This window comes from Dunckerocampus dactyliophorus, chromosome 6, assembly GCF_027744805.1.
Source record: "Dunckerocampus dactyliophorus isolate RoL2022-P2 chromosome 6, RoL_Ddac_1.1, whole genome shotgun sequence".
NCBI lineage: Eukaryota > Metazoa > Chordata > Actinopteri > Syngnathiformes > Syngnathidae > Dunckerocampus > Dunckerocampus dactyliophorus.
Genome location: NC_072824.1, coordinates 23,249,293 through 23,275,574, shown reverse-complemented (window position 1 = coordinate 23,275,574; position 26,282 = coordinate 23,249,293). Strand labels below are relative to the sequence as shown.

At 40.6% G+C, this 26,282-nt stretch overlaps 1 protein-coding gene across 6 annotated transcripts in view; it reads left to right on the top strand.

The window, feature by feature from the left end:
- Nucleotides 1-25,362, top strand: part of add3a (adducin 3 (gamma) a) — a 105,846-nt gene extending 80,484 nt beyond the window's left edge. For 5 of the 6 annotated variants that reach the window (XM_054778687.1, XM_054778686.1, XM_054778682.1 and 2 more), the window contains 11 exons: nucleotides 1,019-1,099; nucleotides 6,718-6,867; nucleotides 8,749-8,892; nucleotides 9,296-9,394; nucleotides 9,861-10,037; nucleotides 10,136-10,390; nucleotides 10,957-11,061; nucleotides 11,211-11,297; nucleotides 12,333-12,453; nucleotides 15,491-15,583; nucleotides 20,903-25,362. In XM_054778687.1, the coding sequence (XP_054634662.1) occupies nucleotides 1,019-1,099; nucleotides 6,718-6,867; nucleotides 8,749-8,892; nucleotides 9,296-9,394; nucleotides 9,861-10,037; nucleotides 10,136-10,390; nucleotides 10,957-11,061; nucleotides 11,211-11,297; nucleotides 12,333-12,453; nucleotides 15,491-15,583; nucleotides 20,903-21,153 (1,563 nt within the window). In that variant the 3' untranslated portion in view covers nucleotides 21,154-25,362. The remainder of the gene's footprint in view (nucleotides 1-1,018; nucleotides 1,100-6,717; nucleotides 6,868-8,748; nucleotides 8,893-9,295; nucleotides 9,395-9,860; nucleotides 10,038-10,135; nucleotides 10,391-10,956; nucleotides 11,062-11,210; nucleotides 11,298-12,332; nucleotides 12,454-15,490; nucleotides 15,584-20,902) is intronic. The other variant, XM_054778688.1, reaches the window with a different exon arrangement.
- Nucleotides 25,363-26,282: the final 920 nt, after the last annotated feature.

Sequence of the window (26,282 nt, the reverse complement as noted above, 5' to 3'; positions counted from 1 at the left end):
TTTATTTACACATAGATTTTTTAAACGGCTAAAATAACGTTATACTGTACATCAGTGGTCACCAACCTTTTTGAGCCCAAGATCCCTGGTCTTGGCCGTGAACCTGCACAAGATCAATATTTTGATTGATATTGACAGAAAGACAATAATTTAAAATACATTTGGTTATTAGAGGTATAATTTACATGAGCATAGAACCTTGCTGCATCATCCTGACATGGATTAGCTGGACCTCTGTCTCAGTGCCATTTAAAAGTGAGCATCTTTTTTGTAAAGGCAAACTATTGGATCATCCTCATCCATTAGACCAGTGATCCCCAATCCCCGGGCCGTGGGTCATTTGGTACGGGGCCGCACAGAAAGAAAAAATAATTTCCATTATTTTATTTTTTATGTTTTATTTTGAAAAATGGCCGGATTCTCTCACATCCATCTCACTTGACGCATGTCCATTGTGCGTGTGCTAACTTTATCTCATGCCGCACAGATAGACTACTACTGTACTTTTAGCATTTTTCCTTCACCTCATATTTGGTGTCAAATGCTGATACTATGTGGGAATGCATAAAGGTAAGTTTTGATGACTTATTGAGTGCTAATGTGCACATTTGTCTCAAGTTAATTCATGCTAGCTCACTGCCTTTTCCCACACACGTCAAACAGCGATGTAATAATGTAATAATCTCTCTGGAAAAACACCAGGCTTGAACTGGTGGATGGTGGGTCGGCATTCAGATGTTGTTCATGTCTTCGTTTTACACAATACATAATAAATAAGATCAATTTGATCACTATAATGTACGAACCCCCGCTTCCGCCCTGAGATTTGTGGGAACACAAGCCGATCTGTGGGTCAAAAAAGGTTGGGGACCACTACATTAGACTTTACGGGTTTACCTAATGTTGTGACCAATCAATGCACTGCAAACAATTACAATAGGAAAGGGATTTATTAAGCAAATTGTTAATTATTGGGTTGTCTGATCGATAGGAATTATTCTTTTTTTTCCTTCAAAAGGCCCGAATCAGCAAAGAGCAAGATCACATCCTCATCATCCCCAGAGGACTGTCGTTTGCTGAGGCATCTGCATCAAACCTGGTAAGACTCAGGCCCCGAGCCAAACTTATGACCTCCTCCAAAGAGAGTTTCTGTCTGTTTGTGAATAAGATCTTGACAGTCCTGAATGAATCTTTGTGAATGATTGCAAGCAAGGGAGTGTATTTTAAGGAATAATTAAGATCCCCAAGGGAATGAAACCCAGGAATTCGTCTTTCCGTGTCCTTTGGGTAAACTTTGCTTTTGGCGGTTCTTCAACTTGACTGAACCACATAAAATAGGCTGCTAATGTTAATAATTAACATTATTAGAACACCTGTGACCTTCACTGAGTGCAGCTTATGCATTTATTGTTGCTGGCTGAATAGTCGACTGCCAGAGTGACTTTTTTAAATGTACTGTCTGAGGAAAAAACGGACACCATCCTATTGTCCTTACATTGTCTGGCTCGCACGGTGCCTTTTATCCCAGACTCCTGTCATATTGACACGACCAACGCTCTTTTCTGCCCTGTTTGCAGTCAGCTAATAAAGTAGTTTACAATGTTTGGCCGACTGGTTTTGCTTCAAATAGTACATGTGTTGTCAAAGCATGGAACTTGTCATGTCAGTAGATACGCGTGTAATAATCAGCCAACAACCTTAGCCCTGCTGCATGGAGTTAGTTAATGTGCAATAGAGAAGTAAAAGAGCTGAGTGCAATACAATGAGATTACAGTGGCACCTCGGTTTTCGTTATTACTTTGTTCCAAAAGGTTCAGTGAAAACCAAAATGTACGAAAACAAGGCAGTTTTTCCAATAGGAAATAATGTATATCCAATTTATCTGTTCGAGACACCCACAAATATTAACATACATTTTACAGAGAATACTTATTGTCTGACATGCAGAAAACAATGCGAAATACTTATACATGAGAAATGGGTGGAACCTATTGTTGATGCAGACTTTGCTTACATCCTGGCGAGATTGAATTCAATAGTGTTTCTCATCTTCTTTGTCAAATTGCTGGCATTCACAGCTTGTTTTGGGCCCCGTGGCGGGTTATTTAGCGGTCACACTCAAAAAATGCACGGACGGTGAGTCAGCAACGCGGAAGGTGCTTTGTTTGGACACTTCATTTTGCGTATCGATACAGCTTTACTTAATTCAGTTTTATTTAGAATTTTTGAAAGGTACTTCTGGGTCTGGCCAATCCAGAATGCTATTAAAAAACACTTTTTGTGTGTTTAAAGTTGAAATAAAAAGCAGGAGCAAGGTTGCATGAATCATGTTGTGGGCAATTTCATTTTTTTTCTGCAGGGTAGCAGAATATTTCTTTTTTTGGACATTTATATTAAGCAAAGTATATGAATACTACATTATATACTCATATACTGAATAATATAGCATAAAAAATAGAAAATAAGTTATCAGACTGGTATTTGTTTCAGATATACAGTACAATGTTGCAGTATCGGTGGTACAGAGCCGTCTTTGCTCATTTGTTCATTCTTGAACATTTCCTTTGGCTTTCTGAATGGTTTGTTTTTTCTCAAACATGCCATAAAGCTATAACCACACTCACTATATTGTCATGCTGATCCTAAATGGAAACCAAACTGAAAATGAGCTTTTAAAAATGCATTTCCTTGAGCTGTTCAATGCTGTTTTTTTTTTTTTTTATTTTCAAGCTGAGCCACAATTTGGGATCTTTGCATAATAATAGAAAGTATAAAAAAAGAAAGACATTTATGGGACATCTGGTTTAGCTTTACAGAGGAAAAGAGCTGTAGCTCCAAATGTAACAGTTAGTGGACTCGGGTCCAGATATAATGCAGTAAATCTATATAATCTAATCTATATAATAAATATTTCTGTGTGCAAAATGATGCTGCATTTAATATCAAACAGACAATTCTCTGCTAAATAGTATAATAAGTTGTGGCGCATTTTGAAAGGCTTGAAACCCCCGCCCATGTAATAATGTCCGCAAATGTAATAAACCACAAACGTCATAAAAATCTGCAGCTTTTAATGCGATAATCCTGCAAACGTAATACATTTTCTACAAACGTAATAGCAGAGATTTATTACGTTTGTCGGGAAGTGAAAACCTTGAACTTTCAATGTTGTAATAACTTCCCACAACTGTAAGAATGCAATGAATAATGGTCATTGTGTTGGTTGTTGTTTGTATGACCATGATTGTGGAGCGGAGAGTCAGCAGCTGGCTTTTGCACACGCGGTCAGCAGAAGGCTATTAGTCGGTATAAACAACAAGAAACAGCAACAATCAACACAACGACCATTATTCACTGCGTTATTACATTTGCGGGAACTTATTATAACATTGAAAGTTGAAGATCTTCACATCCCCACAAACGAATCAATCAATCTCTGCAAACGTAATAGTTATTTCATTTGTGGGAAATCACGTGTTGCGTTTGTAGTAGTAGTGGCAGCGGTTCTTACGTTTGTGGAATCTGTATTACATTTGCAGGGTTATTACATTAAACGCTGCAGAGTTTTCTAATGTTTGCTTTATTACATTTGTGGACATTACTACATTGGCGGGCGTTACAGGGCTATTAAAATGTGGCGGCTTCTCATGGCCAGCGCTATGCTTTGAGCTACTGTTTGTAGGTAAAGTTCAAACTATGAGAAACTAAAGCTTCAGACACTAGCAAAAGTCATTTGAACTGTATAATGTTCTTTTGTCTCTGATTTGAGGATTCCTTTTTGTGGCTCAACTTGTTGCAAGTTATGTTTTGGTCATTTTCCATCTGCCTCACCTTCCCGTATTTCTGTTTGAGAGCTCCAAGGTCAAGCACAGGTCATTACCTTGCTGAGAGTTTGGTTCTTTCGTTCAGGGGTTCTGTTTCCAGGCAAGAATAATATTAGTGTTTAGTTGATGCAGCTGCAGAGTTGACGTTTGATGGTGATCCAAGCCGTCAGCTTCACATGAGAGGTTCTGCATGTTATATTGGTCAGTTTGCTTCCCTCAGAGGTCCCGCTGCACTCGAGTGGCCATGCTGTTTTTAAACATTTCTTATCATCTACACTCCATTAACCGCGTCACGGTTGCCCTCTTTCTGACACGTCCTTTGGCATCTCTTTGTTATATTTAGACTCTCAGCTGTAGGGTCGTGTGACTGAGCGGCTGCTACTGAAGGACATGACAAGGTGATGTGCAGCGTCACTGGACATGTGATGTAACCCAATCAATGATCCATTGTCTGACCAGCTGGCTTTGTCGGAGCGTGTCCACGTCAATGGTGGTGTTGGCTGAGTCATTAACTTGCCGCTGTTTTTGAAAAATCATCTGGTTTGCAGCAACTATCGGAGAATGGCATTAAATAAGCAGAATGGTGTAGACATGTGCGATTCATGAACAAGTCGTTCAAAACGCGTACACTTTCTGGTTAGCCTACAATATGTCGTGTTATTTATACACTACAGGAGTCTAACTATGTTCGTGTGTTTTCATCACAAACATCCTTGTTAGGATAGCTTGCTAACAAAATGGCAACTGGAACCAGAGGTCAGCTACATTTCGTTTTAGTTTTCCAATTACATTTGTCCGTCATTTATCGTAGTTAATTGGTTCCAGACCCGACTGCAATAAATGAATTTTCGCGGAGTAGTATTCCTTATTTATAAATCAAATAGAGCATAGAAAACCTCTTCTAAATATGTTTTTTAGCATTAGGGGGGCCCTCTAGACAGGAAATATCACTCCTTTTGTCACTTTTATACTGATGTTACCCAATATAGTTGATGTAATAATCGAAAATAAGACATCTTAGACAGAAATAATAAGTCATTACATAGACGCACACATTAGCCTTGACAGCATACTTGGTGGCTATTGTCTCAGTGAAACATTCCTGACACCTACAAGTAGTTGCCTGTGTAGTAGAATACTACTGCAATGGCGCAGAGAACACATGCATTGAACATTCACACAGGAGCTGCCGTCAGCCACAACTCATGCCAGCCACGAGCACCCTCTACACTGCCAACCATGCTCACACTCAGCAACTCTACCCGATTCACTTCCGTGAGTGACATAAGATTGTAAAAGGAATTGAGTTTCCCATCACTAGAATGGTGCGATGGAGAAGATCTTCGGAGAAATACAAATTTCATTCCTCTTACAAATAAGATACATTCATAGATGGGGGGGTGTCACGATACACGCAGCTCACGCGACGACACAATACACGATATTAGGTTCACAAGACATTACTTTACTTAAAAAAAAAAAAAAAAAATTACAATGACACAATAAAGGACTGGACAGACTTCTTTTGATTTAATTGAGTCACAAAGCATTGCTGGTACATTTTGAAATATTTTAGAACTTTGCATGGATGATCTATGACGCTTTTAACTGTTGAACTTGGAACTTTTTTCACAACAAAAACTAAAAATTATAAAAGTTAAAATAATGAGGGCTGTTGTAGCAGCTACTACTAATCATATATGTTGACGTGTAGTTATGCAATCCATTATTATCATGATTATTATTAGTAAATAAAATACCATCCCAATTCAGAATGGGTTTTTTTCCCGAATGAGTTTGACTCTGCTCTGACGTGAATCCATGTGGCCCACCCACAAACATGGATTCACTGTGTTCAACAGACTGAGGTGAGTGTGTTTCATCAGCCTCCGACTGCATGATGGATGTCCTTTCCTGCTGCAACAACTCAAGCTCACAGTTTGTGTTGCGAGAGAGAAATGTGATCTTGTGCTTTTCTGCTCCATATCAGTACAACATGTGGTGGCAATGCAATGATGGCTGCCGGCCACAGAGGTTTTCTGTTTGTGATTAACTTTCAGCGAGAGTCTGACGTGCGCACACGCTCATCATTGCCTTCTCTTCCGCTTCATGCCTCCCTCTCTCTGGCCAGTTATCTGTCTTCATTTTCATCATCCTCCACTGCTCATCCCTGCAGGTCTAGTTCACTCACTCCCAAACATCCAATAATAGAGCAGTAATGAAGTTAAATGTCATCTTCATACCACAGCTACAGTATATCATGTTGCCATGTAACAGCTCATAGATAAGAGTAATTGATAATGGGATTTCTGTTTCATTGATGTTTGTAGATAATCATTCATGTTTATCAGTTTTATTATTTGTTCCAGTCGTGTTTTTAAAGTTGGAGATTATTGTGCTTACAGTAGAATAGAAGGTCTCCCTGCGGGATGCGAAGGGTCATCCGTGTGATGCCAGAGTCAGTTTTTCTGTATTGGAGGGAAATAATTGCAATTGGAATTGGTTCCTATTATCACAGCTTTCACTCTTGTGGACCAAATTTCGGATTGTGCCTGTGGGAGATTTGTGTCCATCCATGCAGAGGAAATGTGTGAGGTCAGAGATCACTTGTGTTGGACCTGAGAGAGCCAGCATCTCTGTTGTAATTTAGTTCATGGTAAATGTATTTGATGGAGCTGGAGTCATCAAAGCATGCTTTTATGGCACTTGCTTTGTAAAAGAGAAACCATCATGCTGCAACAAAAAACGGTTTCTAAAATGTTGGAAAAATACACTTGATAAAAAAATGTAATCTAGGGAGGACTAAGAGGTGTAGTGCAACCCCAAAAATAATTTAGGGAATTTGGTTCTCTCTGTTGTGTTGACTCCAGCTCGTCTCCTTGCTTCCCTCCAGGTGAAGGTCAACATCATCGGAGACGTCATCGAGCAGGGCTCAACCAACCTGAGCATCGACTCTGCTGGTTTCAGCCCCCATGCTGCCATCTACTCCATGCGTCCAGACATCCGTTGTGTCATACACATGCACACTCCTGCTATGGCTGCTGTAAGTTTGTGCTTACACAAATTCACCACTTGCAAATTCTCCTTTTGGCATGCGACATGATATTGAAGCAACACATTTTGAAGCATACTAAGCATGATGTGTTTCTGTGAGCAGCAGTTTCTGCAATCAGCAGCGTGCTCGCTGACAAGACAGGGGCCCACAGAAGCTTTTATGTTAGTCTCCAAAAGTCTCGCTAGATTTGTCGCTCGTCACTTTGTTGGAAAAACAGAACCTAGAGGAGTCTGAAGACTCACTAAATATAGCGACAAAGTTTCCAAGTTGGCAACAATGATCCTTCCTGCTTGTCTGCTGCATGTATTTTTATTCTCTAGCAGACCAGGGTCCAAATGTATAATACTCGGTGTATATTTGGTGTAGAAATCTGTGTACTCGCCAAAGAGGAAACTTGAAAACGCAGTCTTTTTGTCAGATGTACAGTATACAAGTCCACATACTGTACATTTATTCCCACGTGTTTTTCCTTCTTACAGATTGAATGGAAGTAATGATGGAACAAATAGAAAAAAGAAAACGTTTATTATGTGAAAGTTTGGACACAGGGATGACAAACAAAACAAAGCAAATGGAGGCCTTGAATTTGGCGAGTTCTGACAGGAGAAAAAAAATGGTCCGACTTTTAAAAGAGAGACTAAAAAGTGCATTGCTGTGCACAATAACAGCGTGTGTGCCACCGGAGGAAGAGCGGGAACCCCAGCGGTCTCTGGGGCTTCCATTCTGTGCCCAACTGCCCATCAGTGGCATTGTGCCGGATGACATGCGGGACACAGATGAGCCTTCGCATATGGATTTAGGCAACGTACCCATTTTAAATCTTATTTTAATTGGACTTGCACTGAAGACACACGTTTGTTGTACAGTGTACATTATTTTATTAATAGGTGAAGAAGCCGCTACTTCCATTGACCATGAAGTTGAGACAGGTGAGAAGTCTCTCCCGGTGCGCCACACCCTTCACCTGCCCCGCAAACATGCATGTGTCCTCACTGACTGTGTCTTGGAATCACAAACAGATATTATAAATTCCATTGACAATGTTGCCATGGAGCTAAGGTAACTCCAAGTGGAGATAAATAAAATGAACTCTACATTAAAATCATTTTTTGTATGAAGAAATAAAAAAGTACACCCCTGCTGATTGTTTCATGAACTCACCATGCAGTCGTTGCATCACCTGAAGACGCAGTTGCATTGGCTGGTGGTCTGCATCGCGGTCAGCAGTGGGTGCAGGTAGAAAGGGGACGGCATTTCTTACAGCCAGATTGTGCAACACAGACTCTGACTATTCTGCAGGCCTGTGCTGGCTGGTAGAGTAATCTACCACCTGTGGCATCCAGACACAGCCATCTCTCTTTCAAGAGTCCGAAGCACTGCTCAACTAAAGCACAAGCTTGGCTGTGTACATTCTCACTGCCCATGGATTTTTATACATTTGTATAAATACATGGGAAGTGGCATGCTCACACATAGTTTATACATTTGGTCCCTGATGCTTATGATGTGTGTGAAGAAGCAGAGTTTACACTGTCATCTACTGTACAGAGTTGGAACAACAAGCTACATTGACAGACAGTCCAATTATAATGTGTTTATTATTGGTGGAGTGCCACCACAAATAAATGAATGGATCCACACTCCCACCCTGGGTCATCTGCTGTCTACATAACCATATAATCAGTCCTGCTTTGACAATAGACCTTTTTTGTTTTTGATGCACGCTCTGCTGAGCAGCTTTGTCATTATATTTGTCATTACTAAGCCTCATTTCTGCAGTGCATTCATGCAGTCAGGACGGGGAAATATCGCATCGAATAAATGAAACTGTGATGTGCAGTAAAGCTTATTTTTCCTTCCTGCTTGTAGGTGTCATCCATGAAGTGCGGCATCCTGCCCATTTCTCAGGAGTCGCTCATTCTGGGTGACATTGCCTACTTCAACTACCAGGGCAGCCTGGATGAACCGGAGGAGCGCAGAGAGCTGCAAAAAGCACTGGGGCCGACAGCAAAGGTTGGAAAACCTCGCCCAGAAACTATTTTTAAGACAGAATTTTGGAACATGGGGCAGTTTGAAATATGCAAAGGGTGTGCCTTTTATACCTCAACCTTGCAGATGGAAAAGAAAGTTATTACTAGGGTGTGCTTCAAGACAATGCAATTATCTCTAACATAATATGGCTCTTCCTGTGACGTATACACGGTACTTGGCTTAGTTGGAACATAAATTGGCGAGTGGCCTAACCCAGTGCTGACACGTGGAATGAAAAGTGTTTCAGTGGTTGGTAAAATATTTACAAGGAAGTCAGTCACACAATTTTAACTAATGCATGACTCTTTAGTACGTCACATGGATTCCCGAAAAAGCATAAATTCTTATATAAATGTATGTGTGTTATATGTATGTGTTATTGAAGGTTCTGGTACTGAGGAATCATGGCATGGTGGGTCTGGGTGAGACCATGGAAGAGGCCTTTCACTACATCTACAATGCACAATACGCTTGTGAAATCCAGGTATGCGCACACACAGAGTAACCCCTATAAATTCATGTACACACACACACACACACTTTTCATTGGATGTGGTGTCATTTTTCATAATACTGTAATATCATTCTCGTCAGTCTTTATCTTCTCTTGTTTGTGATTCTCCAAATATCCTGGGTGACTACCCGGTCAAGCAAGAAAAAACAACAACATTAATCCAACAGCAAAGCCCAGCTTAATTTCTCTAAATAAATCCCCCAAGCATGTTTGTTGTGCCATGTATGATTTATTCCTTGTGTTGTGGCTTTCGACTCAGCAGTACAGTGTCCTTTGCTAAATAACATTTTTCTCCCCGGACAGATTAGTACAGGTCGTTGCTTTGCACGCCAGCAGCAATAATTCAGCATGCAGAGATTTTTGACACCGTACATTTTGCACAGATGCTTGGTGATAAAAAGGCCTGACAACTTGTCCCTCTGGCCTGACTTTGTAGGTGAATGCCATCTCATGTGCTGGCGGCATAGACAACCTGATCTTGCTCGACAAACAGAAATACAGATTACGTGTGTACAATGTGACCGCAGAAGTTTCCGGAATCATGCACAGTCAGGTCAATTGGAAAATCGGCGAGCTGGAGTTTGAGTCTCTGATGAGGATGCTGGATAACCTGGTAGGTGCACATGGATATCTTTAGAGCGGCATTGTGGTGGCCTGGCACTGTATCCAAGCTTCCTGTCTTGATTGTGTACTTTGTTATATCCCTCGCAGGGCTACAGGACAGGTCACACCTATCGCCATCCCATTGTGCGTGAGAAGCCGAGGCACAAGAGCGACGTGGAGATCCCCGCCACCGTCACGGCGTTTATGTTCGAAGAGGACATGGACGCGACGCGATTGCCCTTCAAGTTCCTACAGCAGCGACAGCAGAGGGAGAAAACACGCTGGCTCAACTCGCCCAACAGCTACACCAAGGTCAACGTGGAGGGCGGAAATGAGCGCTACAACCACAACAGGACAACCACAGTGAGCACACTGACTTTAATAATGCAAACTTGATAGTTTACAATTCACAACTGTCTAACGTTTCATTTGAATATAATCTAGGATTCCTGTTTAGCTACTACGGTACTGCTCTGGCACTCTAAAATGATGTCACATTGCCATCTAGTGGTGGAATAAAAGATTGTATTCATTTTACTTGAGTGTTTTTACTGTCGTTGTTATTGTAAGATATTTGTATTTGACACAAAATATGTACTTGAAATTTTATTTGAGGGACAATTTTATAATAAAATGAGTAAAATTATAATTATTATTGAAACATAGAATTGTAATTGTATCAAGGTGGCTGTGTTCTTACCTCACAGCGAGGTGCATGTTCTACCAATACTTGCTTTCCTCCTACAGTCTAAAAACATGTTACATTTATGTAACATGTTATACCCTGTGACTGATTTGACCATTCCAGGGTGTACCCTGCCTCTCACCCAAAGTCGGCTGTGATAGGCACCAGTGATAGGCCTGACTAGGATGAGCTGATGAACGAACAAATTAATTTTAATCATCATTCGCATTCCTTTCATTTACAGTGGATGAAGGCAGAGGAGACTGGAACCCCAATCTGTATTGAGGACCCCAATCAGTTTGTCCCTCTCAACACCGACCCCACTGAGGTGCTGCAGAAGAGGAACAAAGTGAGTCTAAAGTCACACAATCGTCGATAATGAGCGTATTAAAAGATGACATTGATTGTGAGTAACAGAGCGTAGCAGTTCACAACTTGGCAAAAACCTTTCAAAACTTGCTCCTAATGACATTATTTTATTTTTCTGTTCTTTTCCAGATTAGAGAGCAGAATCGGTGTGATGTGATGACATCAGGACCTCGGTCTCAGCACCTCGCTGGCATCCCAGTTGATCAACCACGACAGGTGAAATGAAAATACACAAAAAAAAAACACTTGGCTGATTAAGTTTTAATTTAATCTGACTTTTGGGCCTCTGGCCATGAATCTAGTATCTTTTAATGCCTTATTCACCCCTTATGTGGATTATTTACAGTCAGTGATGTCACTTGAATGGTAAATAATTTAATCTTTCATCAGACAAACCACTAGTCTGATATTTTGTTTTGTTTTTGTGTAAAAGTCACTGTAGGAATACTGACAGTCACTGCTGCTAAATGTTCCACATGGACATGACTGTGTGCCATTGACAGTTAGTAACATGTTGTGGCCACAAGGGGGAACCTGGTGATCACATCATGCGTCAAACCTCAAATTAGTTTTTCACCTCTCAAGATACAGTAGATGGAACTCAATGACAAATGAATAGATACATAAAATTAATAATGTTGACTTTTTTGTGTGGTTGATGTCTTGTGTTGAAGGATCTGGTGCAGATAAACGTTCTGGTAAATACCCACAATTACCTCACATTTATTGTTTATAATTGAACTTGTTTTTTTTGTCACTTTTGGACACTTTGGTGTCACAGCACAAACGGCATGTTTTGTTGGACACAGAAACACATTTGCATATGTTGTATTTGTATATAAATCTTGTTAAGTTTATGTTCTTTAAGCATTCTAAAGAACAGATGTGGTTTGTGTGCGTACGAAGACACGATGGCATTCTATGGTTGTGTCTCTGTTTTGTCTGTGCACTGCTGGCTTTTTCTCATCTGGGTTTGAAGATGTTGGGGTGTACAGAACATTCCTGTCGTTAAATGAGTCTAGTTTGAGGCGGTTTGTACTATTTGATCTTTTAAAAGGATCAACTTTATCGTCGTAGTGATAATGAAAGCTCTTCTCAGACTCGGTGGTTATAACCATCTGCCTCTATGATGTCATTTGTGTCTTGGCGGTGTTTTTATGTCTGTTCACTATGTGTTCATTGTTTAGTGTTTGTGCTTGTGCAAAATGTCTTTCTCCTGACTGTCTGTGTGTTTGTGTGTGTACTCTGCAGCCATACGTGCCCACAGAGGAAGAACAGATGGCCCCACTGCCTCCCAACCCTTTCAGTGAGCTGTCAGAGAAGGACCTGGAAGAGTATCGCAAAAATGTGGAGAGGGGGCAACTGGGTCATGGTAGGAGGCGCATGGCAACACTCACACATACACGTGCGCACACGCACTCACACTCCACTATTAACTACTATAAGAATTGAATTCATAAATGAGATTTAGTGTGTATAATGTCATTTAACATTTTCAGTAATCCCCTGCCACTTCACACTTAGCGGCTTCCCTCAATCACGGTTTTTCAACAATAAATTAACTAATGTTATTAGTCATAAAATATGTTCACCTATGTATATGCCTATGAATATGTATATGCCTATGTGAAGCATTTCCAAGCATACAATTGGCTAAATGAAAAATACAAATATAAATCATTCGGAAGACATTCAAAGACGCTGTGATGATGTGATGATATGTAGACGCACAAGCGCCAGACTTGATCATCAGACAGCAGGCTTTTATTGGAGGTTATTATCTCAAAACTGGCAAAATAATCCCTAATAAAAAAAAAAGTCATGACTACAGGGCTCTAATAATGTTAAAAGGCGTATTTAGATGGTTGTAAACAGGTTTTCTATGCTCTAATTACGAAAATATTTGATTTCTAAATAAGGAATCCTGCTTTGTGTAACGAGGGATTACTGTGCAGTGGAACCCGTTTATGTCGACGCACCGACTGACTCCCTTCAACATAGGCGTCTGACGCCGAAATCAAAGTCGAAACAAAAAGTAGTTATTGCTTGCACATTTACTTGTGACTCCTGCATGGGTTTTCTCCGGGTACTCCGGTTTCCTCCCACATTCCAAAAACATGCACGTTAGGTTAATTGGTGACTCTAAATTGTCCAGAGGTATGACTGTGAGTGTGAATGGTTTTTTGTCTATATGTGCCCTGCGATTGGCTGGCGACCAATCCAGGGTGTACCCCACGTCTCGGTCAAAGTCAGCTGGGATAGGCTCCAGCATACCCCCGTGACCCTATTGAGGATTAAGCAGCATAGGAAATGAATGTTTTCCTATGATATCGCTTGCTGGAGTAACTGCGTGACAATAAATCTTTCATACATGCGCAGATCTTTTTTTTTTTGGTGGCAAACAGTCTAAGAAAATGAAATGGGTGCATTTTTTTTGTTGTTTGGTAGAGTGCAGGTTAATACTGCCATGCATTTATTTTGAAGCTTACTTTGTACTGAACATGAAGTCAGTCTCCATGTTTTAATGCTGTGTAACTCCACAGCAGTCATGTTGCAGCTCCCTTGCGATAAAGTATTAATACAACACATGTCGACATAAAGCACTTTTTCATAAAAATGACCTCTTTGGGTCTCGACAAAAGCTGGTAGACGGGTTGTGGACATAAGCGGCTTCCACTGTACACAATGTGGATGCTCATAGCTGTCCAGCATTACAGAGTTGGACACTAAATCAAATCAGCATAGAGAGGTTTAGTTGCGGGCCTGTATACAAAGTGAAAAGCAGGTGAATGAAGTAAAAGTTTGATTTAACTGGCCTAATTTTGTGCAATCTATTGAGCTCCAATACAAGAGCTGTATCAAATAATGCTTGTTTAAATGTTTTCATTGTTATTTTTCAATATTTATATATCATTTACGAACATGTCTATAAATGCAATATATGATGCACAGCATCGTATTGAGACGTATAATATTTTTTTCATCACATCTAATTAAAAGAGAATAAACAAAACATTGTCAATCAAAAGTCATCATTTTTTATTAGCAAGGTAAGCTGTTATATTGGGTGTCAGTAGATTGTGCAGGTATACTTAATGTAGTGGCCCACAAATGTGTAGTAAAGTCTCCTTAGCAGCAAACACAACACACCTTTTTCCCCCCCAACAGGTCCTTTGTGCACACATGCACACGCACAGGACAGCTAATGCTAATCATATTAGCTCGGTCTTTTAGAGAGGCATGGGAAAAATCAATAGTGAACAGTCAGTGTGGGGTAGGGAAGAAAAGGGGGGGGTTGTCGGGGTGTCTCCAGCATTCTCATCAGTCTGCAAGGCTGGTCACCTTGCATTCAATTCACGTTCTTACCTGTTAGTGTGTGTGTGTATCAAATACACTGATAATGTGTGTGTGCATGTCCACAAGAGGCCAGTGTGACTAAGATGGCAGAACGAACAGACAGCAGGTCTTCACACCCACCTTATGACCATCGCTTGTTGCTATGACACCAGTGCCCCCACAGCGCCCCCTGAATCCCCAGTGACCAATCTGGATGCCAGCTGGAGACCGTCTGGACTGGCCTAAAACATGTTACACACACTTGCACACAAGACCCTAATGCATCTGACTCCTCCAGTCGGAATCTTGCAATCTCAACTGCATGCGTGTTCAAATGCACGTAAGCACACGTACAACAAACGAGCACTTTCACAGCCTATTACGCAATCTGAATGCAAGTGTGAGTGAGGCCTAGGCCCACGCAATGTGGAACCCTGAATGTGCTAATGATTTGATTTCAGAGCATCTCTTTTATGTTAAAAATAAAATTAGCCAAGGCACCAATGCTGAGCTGCATGTTATCAGTGCGAGCAGTCGGTGCTATAAACATTTTATTCTTCACTAAAAGATATGATTGTCTTAACTTGACTGTTAGCAAGCATTGTATGCTTATGGTTTAAAAAGAGAAGATTAGGATGTTACATTACTGTATATAAGTAGGTATGTACTGTATGTATGTATGTAGGTACTGTATATAATCATTTATCAGCCTGATGGAAATTCAGAATTATACCACACTGTCATTGTTCTAAAGTGCATTTTTCCCAGATAACGATAAAGAAAAAACTTTGCTTTCCAAAAAGCCTGTGAGGAAATAGCTGATGATTCTGGAAAATTTGCAGAAGAGCATCTGTGCATGTCAGAATCCCAACATGTGTGTGTTGTCACTAATCTCTTGACTCCGCTTCCCGGCTACCCCTCTGACCCTTCATTTCAATCCCTGCACCCTCTCCCGAACCACTCGCCTCCGCTGTCTTGCCACTCCTTCAATCCCGCTGCAATCCGCTCATCCCACACTCATAACCCCCCTGACCCCCACCCGCACTTGCTACCAACCGCTACCACCCCTGCAGATGGCGAGCACGAGCTAACCTCTGACGACGGCTCCACACTCTCTCAGTCTCTGTCACTCACCCAGTCACCACAAAGCACTCCGGCTGAACAAGGTATCAGTCAGTCCATCATAGAGTGTCTGTTGTTAGCGATCACTCACATCAGTAGTGTTGCGATGCAGAGAAAAACTGATACGTACTTGGAATGCATTTAATCCGATGATGGCAACCAAAATAGGCATTATTGGGCGTAAATATAAAAATCACATCTCTCAACAACACTGCAGGTCACAACAAAATGCCCATACGTTCTGAGATCAAATTAATCACAATTTATTTATTTTATTTTGATTTTATTTTTGTAACCGAGCAGAAAAATTCTATAAAACAACATTTTTCAGTTTTTTTTTTTTTTTTTTTGCTGGTCACATTTGCTTGTTGCAACGCAGAATCCATGACGCACAACTCCAGTAAAAAAAAAAATAATAATAATAATGATAATAAAAATTAAAAGGAATTACTCACGCTGTGTCATTAGTAACTTAGGAGAAATGATTAGAAAAAAAAATTAGAGAAATTACAGGACGAGTCAGCAGGACTATGAAGAAAGATTTAATAGGCTTTTATATGTGCCCCCAAGTTAATTTCAAAGAAAAACTGGACTATTTTAGTCACATTCGTAATGCTGGTTTATTGGCAATTGAGACCAAGGGCTCTGCTGCACTGTACAGCAGCGAAAGGACAGGGAAAGCCGGCAGGAGTACAGACAGATTATATTAAAGTTCATTTATGTCATTCATTTCACAACAAAATCAATTAACTTCATTGTTCCCTACTATGGCTGTACAGGAAGCTAAATAGCTAGTCAGCAAGTTGTGGTTGCTCACTCTCAGGAAAACACTGGCCCCTAGCGTTTTGGTAGAAAATTGCAAGTCACAAGCTCAAAGCTAAATGTGATTTTTTTTCTTTACATATTTAAATGTTTTTTTTTTTAAAGTAACACACAAAATAATTACTTTCTCTGGTACCGAATTGCATTTATGAAGGAGTAATTTTGTTCTCGTTCAATTACTTTTTTTTGGAAAGTTGTAACTATGACTAATTAATTTTTTTAAAGTAATCTCCACTGCGATTATTGGCCATGCGCTGTGTGCCTCCCAAAACGCTCGGTGGCGCCTGTGCTCTTTTTAGCGCAGGTAAAAGTTTGGCTTTTCTGGTTGACCTGTTATGTCACATGCAAACAAAGCATTTCGGCCAACGTTGCCAGAGTCTCCTATTAGAAGGGGCTTGTTTTGGGTTTTTTTCTTGGAAAGATGCTAGCTCATTTCCAAGTTTCCTGTTGTTTTGGGCTTGCTTTGAGAGAGCTAGCCGCTCGTTTCTCTTACGAGACCTGGCAACAGTGTCCCTGTGTCTAAGCTGCAAATGTGCATGAGAAGGAATTCTACATATCAACTATGTCTCCATTGATTTGATTACGCAAAACAATTACCTGCCAGAAACAACTGCTGCCCTCTATTCAATGTATGACTAGCATCTTTCCTCTTTCCATTTGTACAGAAACAATACAGATCGCCGCAGTGCGATGACCACTTTTTTCACATCACAAAGTACGACCGGTCTTATTCATATGTACTGTACAACTAACGGTTGTCTGTTTTTCCTCCACATTCACGAGCTACCCATCAACAATTTAGATCGTAGCAAAAGTTCCATCCACCGAACATGGACATATAGACTTGTGCGTGCGCAGAACAGCGGCTCCGTTAAAGTAGCACACACATGCAAAAGAGACGACTAATTTCCAATCGCATTATCTCGGTATGTTTATCGGTCTTTTAAAAAGCCAGACACAATCTAATTAAGGTGTTTACATGTGTGTTTAAAAGTTAGTTTTACGGCAATTCATGCAGTAATTTGTTTTGTTTTTTAGTGCATGTAAGCATACTCGCTGCGTTTGCGTGTGCAGCGTCATTATCGCAGAAAGTCTTGAGGTATGAGGCCAGCAGCATTACCTCATAGATGAGCTCCTCCATAACTTGTAAATAACAACACCACAGGATTGACTTCCTGTCAGCTTTCCTCTCCGCACAACACACACAATCACACAGATCCCAACAATTAACCCCCAGGAGTGCACAGGCTCAGGGGACCCATATCTTTTATGCCACCGCAGCGGGGTGATGCAAGCAGGTCAGTTGTTACATACTTCATTTTCAGTATGTGTTGGGGGTTTTTCTCAGGTTGAAAATAACTTGAAGTAATGGTAATGTTTCATTGTAGTTATCCGACACCCGTGCCCTGCTTCCTCTAACCTGCTTTTAGCCGCCAGAGGAGCAGATGTGACACTGGCAGGTTTTTATGTGGACAGAGGACGCGGTCTGCTGGCCCAGCCCTAGTTTGAAAGGTGAAAGGAGGACAGGCTCTTTGGGCTATCAGGTCACTGGGGCTTTACGCTGGCATGTTTATAAAATATGTAGAGCACAAGGACAGCGGAAGTGCAAGCACACACCTGTAATGGTGTTTGTGTATCCAAGCCAGCAGTGACACATTTACTATACCAGTGAAGTGTACCACATTAAAAGCATGGACTGTAAATCCTAATTAAGTCACATTTAATGTGCCTGTGTCCTAGTTTGAAGCAGCAAAGGCTTCCTCATCCACCACGACTGTAACATTAAAATATGTCTATATTCATTTGCCATATCCATAAATATTAATCTATGTATAAAATTAAAGCTGTATAAAATCTCTTGGAGATTAATAAAGTATCCATCTATCTGGAAAAACTATTTTAATACATTTTTTGAGTTTTCTGCATGCACATGGAGCATGGGCTACAGTCCAATTCCAAGGTGATATAAGCCTATTCAATCCTCATGACATTGCATTATCGTGTGTTGCAAGATTTTTGCAAATGTTGGTATCCGAAACGGGAGGAGAACGTCAGCACCGAGCAAGCAGGGCGGGTTTGGAGGGGTAGCAAGCCACATGTCGAAAAATACATTTTTATGGGCTTCTCGGTTACTCGCAGATTTTCGCCATTCACAAGTGGTCCCAGAAAGCAACCTCGCTCCCTCGAAAAGCGTGGATCTACTGTATTCCGAACTAGAGTGCACGTATAGCATATACGTATATTGTTATGCGTATTTTTATGTTACTGTGCTGCACTTTCTTTACGGTATGTAACCATTTACGTAAAATACAGTTTTTCACTTTCACTTTTCACAGGAGAGGCCTTCATATCTTAAATATATATTAGGGCTGTCAGTCGATTAAAATATTTAATTGCGATTAATAGCATTTTATCCGGAGTTAACTCTTACTTAATCGCAATAATCGCAGATAGAAAGACGCTTTTATGTATAAGTAGGGATGTAAATCTTTTTGTGGTAAATGCTTCCATACGCATCTAGATACACGAGGTAAGATATGCTATATACAGTATTTTAAAAGCGGAACAATTCGATACCGTGTACAAACGATACGATTGGATATAATTCAATGATGACATTTATCGATGCAGATGTTAATCTTACATTATAAAATAAAGAGGCCAATTGCTTAAACAAATTGACCAGTCCAGGGTGTACCCCGCCTCTTGCCCGAAGTCAGCTGGGATAGGCTCCAGCATACCCGAGACCCTTGTGAGGATAAGCAGCATAAAAGGTGGATGGATGGGATACAAATTTTGGAAATACGGGCCATTGTTTTATTCCAAAAATAATATGTAGTTAGAAATCACACAATTTTTGCATGTTTAATGTGAGCAACTTGTTTCCACGGTCCTTGAAAGCACCATTTAACTTTGTCCCCCACGGTGCACGGATAAGACTACTTTACTGTATTTTGCTGTTTTTTCTTTCACTTCATATTTGTTCCCAAATGCTGATACTCAGGGAATGCAAAAGGTAAGATTTGATGACCTTATTGAGTGCTAATGTACATATTTGTTGGTGCACCTCTCTGGGGAAGTCCAGGCTTGTACTGGCGGATGGAGGCTCTGTATTTAATTTGATGTTGTTCCTGTCATAGTTTTGCAGACTACATAATAAGATAAATCAGATTGCTATAATGTACGTATGTTACGTGTGTGTTGAAAATATTTCTCGCTGCTAATGCTAGCGAGAGCTAATGCTATTTAGATCCATTGTCATTGACACAAGCCCCCCAAATAGCCGTCCTCAGCTATGCCTGCCCGTAACTTATAGCTCCTAGCCCAAATTTTAGCTAGCATTTAAAAGCAAAAATCCACAGAGAGACGACTCGAAAAAAACACTCGTAGGTTGGGAGACTAGGATGCCACTGTACCAGTGTATACATTTTTAAAATAAAAATACATTTTTAAAATATCTGCAGTGCACCAGTAACTTTTCTCTTCTTCCCGGTGACGTACTTCGTGACAACTCGTCTCACGGCGACACAAATAACGTTGGTCTTGTCATGGCTGTGAAGCTAAACTTACCATTCAAAATCCAGTTTCTTTGCCCATTTCTGCTCAATATTTGTTCCCGCTTGTGGCTTCACATCAGCTGCCACGCCGCTGCGTTTCCTCAAACTATGGTGGGGGCCGAGGGTCATGCACGTGTTGATCGCTTGTCAAAAAAATGAGTGTCGTTAAAGAAAACGTCCGCGTTAACTTAGACAACCCTAATATACACTACCGGTCAAAAGTTTTAGAACACTCCAATTTCTCTGGAGGGAAAAACCTACACTTTTAAGCATTAAGATGGTCTGTCTCTCTTCCACTGTTAATTCCCTTTTTTCTTGCCATTTTTGGAGCAACAAATTACTTTTTCCAGCACAATGCTGTTCAGCTGACGTTCACGAGGGTATGGTACCACAGCGTGTTCCGAACACTGTTTTCATGCAGACAGAGGAGGTAGTAAGTACTCCAGAACTTTGCACACCTGTCGGAATTAGTTGCACCAACCGCCGAGGCTTGCAGCTTTAAATTGTTGACACACTTTGTGGTCCCTGAAACCTCGACTTCAACTTCACCAGCACATTTCAAGCTATTTCATTGGACTTGAACGGCTTGAATATATCCCAGGTATTTACAGAGAAGAATCAAAGCATATATTTTGGTGAGGATCTGGATGAAGGTGCTAAAACAGGAGGTTCTTTTTTTAGCAAGTATTATAGTTAACAGAAGGTGTTTATTGGGGGAAAGCCTTCAGCATCAGTTATATTAAAAGTACTTATAGCCACTACTTGTTTTTTTTTTGTTTTTTGTTTTGTTTTTTAGAGGGAATGTTGAAGTGTAGTTTTTATCTGTTGAAGTGGACGATAAATGGAGGCATGGCGTCTATTAGAGTTGAGGAAACAATGTTCTAGATAGTCTTTCTAGTCTTCTTTTCTTTTCATGATGCAGTTTTCCCATCTTCCTCATCTTCCTTGTCCTAACACGTCTTCCCCTTCTTCTTGTCCTCTCAGTCAACCACTTGGGCCTGATGAACGGCAAAGACCACCACTGCGACGTGGACGACGAGCTGTCCAAGCGCGTCAGCCAGCTGGACACCAGCGTGGAGAGCGTGGAGATCACGGTGCGCTCTGGCGAGAAGATCGAGGAGGTTCTGTCCCAAGAGAGCTCGCCATCCAAGTCGCCCAACACCAAGAAGAAGAAGAAGTTCCGCACCCCGTCGTTCTTGAAGAAGAACAAAAAGAAAGAGAAGACGGAGGCCTGAGTGGGCAGGAAAATGAGGAGGTGAAAGGAGGTGGCGGCCGTCTTTTTTTTTTTTGTCTTTTATGTTGTCTTTGTTTTTCTGTCCTGTTATGGTTTGGATTATTTTTAAATTGGTAAAAAGGGTTTTATATGCAAAAGAGCAAAAATAAGTAATTAGGAATTGTTGTGGGACGTTTGAAAGTGCAGCTGACCACACATGCAGTACTTTGAAGCGGGCTCCCTGCAGGCTGCACCTTCATGCAGGATCCTCCTGTGTTGTCTTCTCATCTCGTCGTAATCTAAACAATTGGATTGCAGCAAAACTGCACTGTAGGCGTACTGCGGCCTCCTTGCCATCACTAAGAGGCTTCATGAAGTCACACTGGACACGTTCTCTCGCTCAGTGGCCACAGGGTACATACAGTACATGTTTACTCCTTGTATTCAACATCACTGCACCAGCAGCAGCAGCTCACATTCCACTGGAGTCAGAGTTGCGCACCATTTAGCGTTGACATCTCAAAAAGAGTCACCAGGATACCCCATCCATCCATCCATCCATCCATCCATCCATCCTTTTTCTATGCCGCTTATCCTGACCAGAATACTATACTATGTATTTATGTAACATTTCACTTTTTCCCTTTTTGTTTTTTGGGCTTTTTTGGGGGGTGTAAAGCGGAATTTTAGTCAAGTAGAAGTCATCTCATGAAATCTGATGTTTTTATTGAGCGTTTGCGTTTAGTCGACATCCTTTTCTACTCATTTCTAAGCTTTTCCAGGCGCCGACTTTGTGTCTTTTTTTGTGAGGAGTGCAAATCTACGGTCTGATGGCTCACAGCATATACTAAAGTAGAGCACACACAGTTACTGTATAACACAGATACTGTACATGACAACTGGATATGTCTGCTATAGATTTGTAGCTTTATTTTTGTATTTCAACGTGCTGCACTTTTGTTCGTGGTATGTAACCCGTTGTAGCAGCTGGTAGTTCGACCAGTGAAGGGACTGGCAAGTATTTGGTCAAAGTTGTGCACGAAGTAGCAAAGCCTGGAAGGCCTGGAAATGAAGCCAAGCGAGGACCCAGAATGTGGTTAGCAATAAGAAGGAAACAAAAGTCTTTCATGGCTGTGTGAAATGATGTCTGAGCTCAGCAAAAAGTTAAAAAAAAAAAAAATCAGGAAGTGTGGTGCTGATCCATCATGTCTAATAATATGAGAATCGCAAGGACTATTAGGGCCTCACTGGAAAGGAAAATAATTGTGAAAATGCCGCTTGTGGTCATTAGAGTCGCAGGGGTATGCTGGAGCCTATCCCAGCTGAATTTTGGTCAAGAGTACACCCTGGACTGGTCGCTAGCCAATCGCAGGGCACGTACTGGATAGACAAATACGCTCACATTCATACCGCCAATTAACCAATTATTGTTTTTGGAACGTGGGGCGAAACCCGGAGAAAACGCACGCACGGGGAGAACATGCAGACTCCACACATCATAGATCGACGCCCAAGCGGAGATTGGAACACAGGTCTTCCCCATCTCCTGACTGTGTGGCCAACATGCTAACCGCTCAGCCACACCGGATGAAAAGCTTTCATGTTAGGATCAAAGTTGTATTTTTTTCAAGATTGTCATAATAATTGTGAGAATAAATTAGAATCATTTTGACAAGTGCATGTCAAATTTCCAACACAAATCGAAATGAAACAGTCCTGCCTGAAACTCACCGTGAAGTACTTCTTTAATACACCTCTGCTTGATGATGATGAAGCTGTTCACACTAATATACTTGTTACTTATACAACGTCAAGGAAAACTGCACTTGTTTTGGAATGTTGCCCATCATCCACAATCCTTATGTGAGACATGATCACACGTCTTTCCCGTTTCTGTGTGTGCTAAAGCTATAAAAACAGAGTCCGCTATTAAAACACCTCCAAAAACCTCCAGCCAGGTTTTATGGTTTTATATACATGCTGTGACCATGTAGTAACAGGTACATTCATGATAACATGTAATACTTTTATAGTATTTTGCTGTATTTTGGCCATTTTTAAGCATTTAAGCAACTTCTTCGTCGGCGCATTGATTTCACACAGCAACATAGAAAGGAAGCCCGACACCTAGCGTTAACGTAAACAAACTCGGACATAAAAACACAGCAGCAGTGGCGTCAGCTCTAATATGTAGTCTTACCTTTTTAGTAGTGGGCTCAGGCGTTGTGAGCGGGACGCTGATGTGCTGCAGGCGAGTCTGTGGTGAAGTTAGTTGCTAGCCGGCTAGTAGCTAGCCGGTGTGTTCCGGCTAAGTGTCAAATGTAGCAGTAACGTAGTTCGATTGGCGTAAGAATGTTAATAATAACAATGTCGCTGTAGCCTGGTTAATATGTACGTCACATTATATGGAAACGGAGCATTGTTGGCGCTTTTTGGGGTATTTTTCAGCGAGCTTTATAGGCGGAATAAGTGGTTCCCATAGTCTCCTATTATGAAGGTCCTGTGTTCGAGCCCCGCAGTGTGAAGCAGGCGGGTTACGAATGCTTTTATGCCTTGGAAACTGCAGCAATGTTTATGTAAAACTTCCAAGTGTATTCTCATTACTGTATTACAACTTTTTCTCGTAAAATGACCCCATCGTATTTGTCATAGTGCTGCAACTTTAACTCCAAAAATGCCCCTTTTTTGTCCTATTACAGCTTTTTTTTTTTTCCTGTAATGTTACAACTTTATTCTGGTAAAATTGGGACATTTTTCTTAGGATATTACACTTGACTGTTTTATTTTTACGACTTAAAGTCCATAATTCTTGTCATTTAAATTTTAACATTTTTTCACCAGGAAATTCAAACTTTCTTCTCATAACCCCGACGTGATTCTTGTAAAATTTTAATTTTATTCGTGCTTTTTTTTTTTCCTCCCCCATAAAATTACACGGTTCGTCACAAAATTTTTACTGAAATTTGAGGACATTATTCTCGTAACGTTAGCTTTATTCTTGTACTTACTAAATCAATTTTCAAATGTACTTTTTGGTACAATCACATCTTTTTCATTGAAATATCGCAACCTTATTCTCATGAAATGTATTTATATCAACATATTACATTTTTTGTCATAAAATAAATTGGAAAATTAGAACTTTACTCTTGTACTGTTTTGACTTTATTCTCATGATTCTGCCGTAATTCTTATTAAACCATTATCTTGTAAAATTGTCATTTAAAAACTAAATTATCCTAAAATTAGGATTATTTTAATCTATAATATAAATGTAATATTTCAATTCTATGATTTTAGAATTGTTTCTTCCCAGTGTGGCCCTAATATTGGGTAGAGAATGACGAAGTGTGAAGCAGTGTTGACTTTTGTAAAGCGTGTTTATAAAGAAATATATATGTATGAGTGTGTGTTTAAAGCCATATTCTAAGTAGTCCATGTTGGAAGGGGTTGTGTGTTGACTGCCCCTGACAGGACCCCATGTTGTGTCACCGTCGTGGCTGCATGGACAGCCCTCAGGCAGCGTAACAACGCAACAAAGGTTTTACGTTGAATTGGATCACTCTACAAGCACATTTCACTCCCTAAAGCCTGCCCTGTGCAACCTGTTTAATAGTTTAGGAAATGTCAGAAGAGCCACAGTCGACCACCACCACTGCCTCCCTGGCCGTGTACCGATATCCCAGCTTGCAATGTGAACTAGTGGATTTAGAGGGAAGGCTGCGTCTTTTAGCTGTGTCCAGCATTTGGTTTATTTTTGGGGTGGGGGGGTTGGCCAGCAGCTGGCCGAGGTCACGCAAGTGAAAGATGGAGAAGGGTGAGTTTGTACCAACAAGGAGACACCAGCGTGGTTACATCCTCTTCCATACCACCTCTCCTCCTGCAAAATGGATTTGTTGTGGTCATGCTCCATTTTTATGGCTTTCTTTATTCTCCCATTAGTTTGCAGAGAGCTCTATATTGTAGTAGTTTTGTTTATTACGCATTTTACGAGCACAGATTGCTCCCGGATGAACTGATTTCTTTGCACTTTGCGTTACTAATGCCTCTCCCTCTACCCCATTCTCTGGTTAAAAAAAAAGAAACACACACAAAAAAAGAACACACTTTGCTTTGGCGCGCCACAATGAGCCAAGCGACTTTGTGACCTGTGAACCTTCACCTATAAATGCTAATCTAATAGTTGTATTGGTAATCGGTGTACATTCACAAATAAACTATTTTACCAAAATGGAAACTCATTTTCATATTTTCATTTGTGTCATATCTTTTGTGTTGAGCATATTTCATCCACGGTTATGTTCTTTCGCACCATTGCCATCACGTGCACACATCTGCACAGCTTAGCTCTAATGAGACTTGTCTCCATTGCTCGTGAACGGGAAATAACCGGTGCTTTTTATGCATCTTCGATAGAAATTGACTATACAGTGTGTGTGTGTGTGCGTGTAATGTTCCACGATATTGTTGTGGCACATTTCTGACAATGGTTGAGTGTAACAACCAACAAATAATGACACAATAAGGAATACCAAAGCCATGAGAAGGACACTGGAATATTACGAGAGACAATACCCTTCTATATTGCACATCATTCCAAAATGAACCCCCTTTAAATATGCCAAATAACTACTACAGTTGAATGGAAGAGGAAGTGAGGTGTTTGAAGTTCCGCTCCTTACTTTGTGTTCTTTGCACAGCCGATGTGCCTTGATTGCATTGCTATCCACCAATATGCACCATCTGCATTGAAATGAACCTGATTGTAGCGTCTTTAATGGAAAAATGACACATTAGGCCGTTTCTTTGCGTACAGGTAGAGATCGTGAAAGCTTTGACAGTAAAGGCCACACTGAAAAGAAAAAGAATTCTACTGTGAAATGTTACGAGAGTGAAGTCACATCATTATAAACTCATACCTACTATAAGATGAGGACTGCAAAGTCATACCTGAGCGTAAGTTTGACAAACTATGAAAATATCAACGTTTTGCCACATTGATAGAGCAAAGTATTAGGGCCATGTTGAAAAATAATATGGAATATTTTGAGAATAAAGTCATAAATTTATGAAAAAAAAACTAATAACATGAAAATGAAGTCATAAATTTAGTCTTTTCATACTCAACAGAACCTTCACTGGTAGAAATTA